We start from the raw sequence: 5,756 nt of genomic DNA on the forward strand, positions 1-5,756 counted from the left end.
CAAAGTTCTTATTCATTTTGAGTAGTTTATGGCCCATTGTCGTTCTAATCATCCGATAAATATCCCCATTATATACAAAATGCTTCTACCGAATCAAGTGCGGCTTGATGACCCATACAATGGAAACTGGTTGTAGGAGTGTTGACGTTAGTTAAAATATGGGTAACAAAATCCAGGGCCCTTCATTGTCATTAGGAACAACTTTTTGAATATTTTTAAAAGGTGTGACAACGTGTCACATATTTCAGTATTCTTACAACAACCTCACTATAAAATGCACTAAAAGGTGAATAATGAGGATGCAGGCATAAACTGAATTGGGGGAGATTGAGGGTGTTGTTGAATTGGGGAATAACGAAAAATGGCGATAATAAAAATAACATTTCGTTTCACGTATTATCAACAAATCGATAGGTACAATTTGGAACCTCTGACGTGAAATGATTCTATTGAAAACACTTTTCTCTCACCAGAACAAAATTACTGTTTCTATACGTGCGTTTCATAAACCAAGTATGCATCATCGGGAGATGACTTAAACTTAAGATTAGTGAGGAAAGAGTGTTTGGAGTAGGTAATCAACAATGCAGTAAATTTTTTTGGTATTGTGAAATTTAATGTGTTGAGAGAAGGAAATTCATTGGGAACTGAGTAAGAATTAAGGAACTAATAAATTATGAAAATAGTAGTATATTTTAATTTCTGATGACAGTCATGTAATCACGAAAAATTAAAAAGATATGATTTTCATGTTATATTATACTGAAAGATCTGGAAAATGTTACAGATATAAGAGACATGATTAAAGTATACTCAATTTGTCTGCGTCAGTCATTTCGTTCAAACTATCGCCTTCTGTTTGGATTTCGATAATTTCTAAAAATAGTCTCTTGGTCAGATTTTCTTTTGTTGATGAAATTTTTGCTTCCACAAAGTTCATGTTATGATCCTCATTAATAACATGTTCTGTGGGTGCACATGATCTTTCTTGTAGTTTACAATCACTTTCATGATTAACTATTTTGAATTTCAAAGTCTGACATGTTTGACCAACATATTTTTGATTGCAGGCATTGCAAGGTATAAATAGATTCACTAGTGTAAATTTTTGAACTTTTAATTTAGAATATATATTACTGAATGTTTTGATTTTTCGTTGTGCAATTTCTATATTATTTTTTTGTTCAAATATAATAATATTTTTGGAAAATGATCAACTCACGATATTTGTCTATGAATGGTGTTCAAAATTTGTAGTTTGAAACAGATGTGGTAGGTATCGAAAAGTGATTTTTTGAGTAATTTGGATAGATAATACTTTTTTTTTGAAATATTATATAATATTTTCAATTATATTTTAATGAGAGAGAGATCAACTATTTTGACTCAAAAATGGTTTCTGTTTCGGTTTATTAGACCATTTGACTCGAAAATTGTTTACTAAACTGAAACCAGCTGTAACAAATAATAAACTTAGTAGAAATTAGACGACAAACATTTTTTTTATTCTATGCTCAATATGAATTCCTACAAAATTAATAGGCCATCAATCGATTGAAAATAACAACTTGATTCAAATGATGCATTGAAATAAGAATTATTTGAAAAAGCCTATATCCGAAAAACTATTTAGGTTAGATATAGGAAACTCCGAATTGGAATGAAAGATAATTGAATTTTATATTGTTTAGGCCAAAAAAATACAGGGTGTTCTATTTGAAATATCAAAGTTATCTTTGTTCGAAATTGAAACAGTGTCAATAATTTTTGAACACCCTATATTATTTTCTGAAACGAGTTTTTTCGAAATCAATAGCCCAAAACTTCTCTCATACTCGGTTAGAATTTTAAGGGATGATTTCTATGCTTTCCAATGTTATTTATTTTCCAAATGTACCATAAAAAATTAATAACTCGAGAACGATTATAGTTAGGTACATAGAAATTATATTATTTTTCCTGATTTGTGTAACAATTGATGACTTGTTTATTTTTTGGAAATTCATGATCACTTTAATTGAATCATTAAAAACACTTTTGTCTAATTTCCACTAGTTACTTTATTGTAGGGTATAAAAAATGTATTAGAACTCATACCACTTTCCCCTATGTATTCAATACTGTGCTCACCAGGTGTGACTGTGAAGACAGTTAGCGATTAAGATTGATTAATCACCCGTCAGGGATGTTCTTGTGGTGACAACAAAATAGTAATTCTTAAGTATGATTCCATATACGAGTTGAAACGCATGTAGATGGATATGTGATAACGAAAATATAAAATTAAAATAAAATTCAATTATTGATCGTTCGGGCACGAACGATAAATCAGACATGCAGCGCAGTTCTAATATTTTTTTTAAACGTATACTTGATCAAGAATATTGTACATATGAAACTATATATTGGTATCTCATTTCAATTTTATTTCAAAATCATTACGAGGAAGAGTTTTTCCTACGACTCGAACATAATCAAATAATTTGTCAAAATTGGACATTCGTTTTATTGAATTGATCTGTATAGCACAGTCACAGTATTTTGTATACAGTAATTTCATAAAGGCTGATTTGTGGTTTGAATTTTCCTACGCGCAGACCCACGCGTCGATGTCTTAGGTCTGCGCAAACGACGAGTTTAAGACAGGCATGCAAACCTTCCATAGTTGTCGAATTTCATGGGTTTCACCCAACCTACTGTGGTACATTATTTTACAACTCGTGAAAAAATGTTAAAGGTGGTCTCTTATTCCATAAAATTCTGATTGCTGGAATATTACTGGATGAGACGTTGGTTCTTAGAAATATTCCACGTATTTTATTCGAAAATGATCATTTTGGCAAATCTACAATATTATGTCGGATAACGATAATTGTCACATTGGCAACAGTGCAAAATGCAATCATAACCTATAAAATACTATGATTTTTGTTTATTTCGTAGTTTTCACGTGTTCTGAGTTTTGTTGCATATACTTTTATTCGTTTGCTAGCAGTGGGTGTTTTTTCTGCGAAATAGTGAATTGCAAGATGTCTACAGTTTTGGCTGAGTTTGTTTCCAAAAAACAATGCAAATATTGCGTAGTATGTTCAAGCAATTCGAGGGAAAATCCCCAATTGAGTTTTTTTAGGATTCCCAAAGATGATGCAAGGTAACTATCTTCTGAAACTGAAAAAAAACCCTTTACTGAGATTTTTTTCATAGGTGTGCTTCATGGAAGGCCATTTTGAAAGTGGATAAATTGAAGGAGTTCACGTCTGAAGAATGCTATTCCCGTTTTCGTGTCTGTTGTAAGCACTTTGGAAGTGATATGTTTGCCAATTTGCAGAAAAACAGATTGAAAAAAGAAGCAGTTCCCACTGGTTTTTCTGATGAAATAAACCCCTCAGAGCAAGGTAAAGTCAATCTAGAATAATGCAGTCCAGTAGTTAATAGTAGATAACTTTCTATTCTTGAAAGCAAAGCAATGAATTCCACCATACCTTTTTTTATTTTCAAGATAATCCCGTTGTTGATGATACTGGGATGTCGAACATTTCTGAGAGTGTAGCAGGCACCTCTCAAGGCAGGCAAACCTATGAAGATGTACAGCTGATAATGTCAGTAGCAGAAAGGCAAGAACTGTTTCTCCTGCCAATACATCAACCGAAAAATGCAAAAGACTATTGAGTCCTGTTCCAGGCACCAGCTCGTCAATAGATTATGAAAATATTGAACTTCAATATTCCGATACCTCAGGTATGTATTATAAGTGTTTAATAAAGGCAACTCAGAAGTTTTTGTTATAAAATTTTATTTTTGTCTTAATAAAAAAATTTTTTAACCACATTTGCTACAAGAACCAGTCATGATAACTATTGATAAATTATGGTAGGTACATGCTTTTTTTTAAGACAAATTTATTCTGAACTATATAGGTACAAGAATATGAAAAACTTCTACAAATATTTCCAACTCAGTTTCTGAGACATATTGAATATCCGAAATGTCAACTCGGAGAAGTATCATATATGTATTCAAATTCATTTCATTAATTTTTTCAATAAAATTAATATCACGGAATCAGCAATACACGAAAATATATTTTTGAGTGTGATGGAATCACAGGTAGCTAAGTAAAGACAAAAAAATCATTTTACAACTTATATTTTGGAAGATGGTAGTGAAGATTGAGTGAAGTTTTGTTTATTTTGGCACATTATTAATGGACAAAATTATGTGGCATAAATTTTCATTTATCTAATAGATTAATCAAATTATCAAGAAGAATGATTCAAGCAATTCTTGATAACTGATATTTCTATGTGAATGTAAATAAAATGTGGTATTCTGTGTGAGACGAGTTTAAGTGGCATGGTTGACAAAGTAATCTATCCACAGAAGGCAACTTTCACTCCCAATAATACAGTATATGCATTTTATAAACATGATAAATTACACTATGTGCCATTTGCTCATTGAAGAATTCTGTTTTGCATTTTGGATTTTTATTGAGAATATTTTTGTTTCAGATGCTTACATTCAAACATCCACAAGTTTGTCTGCCTGCACACCAAGGAAACTGCACCTTCAAAATAAGATAAGAGACCTTCAAAGAAAACTCAATTCTAAGTCCACTCCACCAACCACATCAAATCAGCAAGATTCAAATGGAATGGAAGTGGCCTTAAATTTCATTAGGAAAAAGTGTTCACCAGTTTTAGCTACCTTTATGGAAACACAGTTGTCGCTTTCATCTGGCAAGACTGGAAAAGGGTGCCGATATAACAATGAAATCAAATTATTGGCACTCACTATATATTTCTTGGGCCCTAAAGTGTACAATTTTTTAAAACAAATATTTCGACTGCCATCTAAAAGTACCTTGTTTAGAATCACTAGAAAATGGCCAATTTCTACTGGTTTCAATGATTTTGTTTTTGCTGCTCTGGAAACCAAAGTTAAGCTACTCAGTGCAGAGAGTAGGGATTGTATCTTATGCATTGATGAAATGTCTCTAAAGACCAATCTTTTCTATAACATAAGTAAGGATGAAATACTTGGTTTCCATGATGGTTGTCAAAAACAGTACATTCCTGCCACAGAAGTATTGGTGTTGATGGCCAGGAGTATAAATCAGAAGTGGAAGCAGCAATTAGGATATTTCTTTGTTAATAATGTGTGCTCTGTCGAAGACTTACATACAATACTTGCTGAATTCATACGCAGACTCAAAAATATAGGTTTGAATGTCATGGTTGTCATTTCAGATGATGGTGGAAACTTCCATAAATTCACCAGAGTGTCTGGAATAACACCAGACCACCCATATTTCACTGTTGACAATTCAAATATATTTTATATGGTGGATGTTCCACATCTTGTAAAATCCACAAGAAACAACTTTTTCAAGTATAAATTGCAGTTCGGTGGAAATGAGACATCTAAAAAATATTTACAACAATTCTATGAATTGGATATAAAACAGAAATTCCGATTAGCACCCAAATTAACAAATGACCATATTTATCCTAATAATTTCAAAAAAATGAAGGTTAAACTTGCCACACAAGTTTTTAGTTCGACTGTGGCAGCAGCGCTGAGCAGTTACATTTCCTTTAATATCATAACTGCACAAGCAATACATACTGTAGATTTCATTGAAAAAATGGATAAACTGTTCGACATATTCAATTCTAGCCGAAATATGGGTGTGAAAGAGTTCAACAAACCATTTGTAGGAAATGAAAAACAGATCTCATTTCTTGAAGAAATGA

The 5,756-nt window shown here is 31.9% G+C and overlaps 1 protein-coding gene across 2 annotated transcripts; it reads left to right on the forward strand.

Moving 5' to 3' along the window:
• Window positions 1–2,009: 2,009 nt before the first annotated feature.
• LOC141487341 (uncharacterized) lies at window positions 2,010–5,756 on the forward strand. Of its 2 annotated transcripts, XM_074186290.1 has the most exons (4): window positions 2,010–3,151; window positions 3,205–3,395; window positions 3,500–3,738; window positions 4,512–5,756. In XM_074186290.1, the coding sequence occupies exons 1-3, from the start codon at window positions 2,922–2,924 to the stop codon at window positions 3,667–3,669; spliced, it is 591 nt and encodes a 196-aa protein (XP_074042391.1). In that variant the 5' UTR covers window positions 2,010–2,921; the 3' UTR covers window positions 3,670–3,738; window positions 4,512–5,756. The 2 variants fall into 2 exon arrangements, with proteins under 2 accessions (XP_074042391.1, XP_074042394.1); XM_074186293.1 differs by having other exon boundaries at window positions 2,013–3,395.

Source organism: Leptinotarsa decemlineata, unplaced genomic scaffold (genome assembly GCF_025532065.1).
Source record: "Leptinotarsa decemlineata unplaced genomic scaffold, Ldec_3_MD MMD2_P_RNA_scaffold_2, whole genome shotgun sequence".
In the NCBI taxonomy this organism is placed as follows: domain Eukaryota; kingdom Metazoa; phylum Arthropoda; class Insecta; order Coleoptera; family Chrysomelidae; genus Leptinotarsa; species Leptinotarsa decemlineata.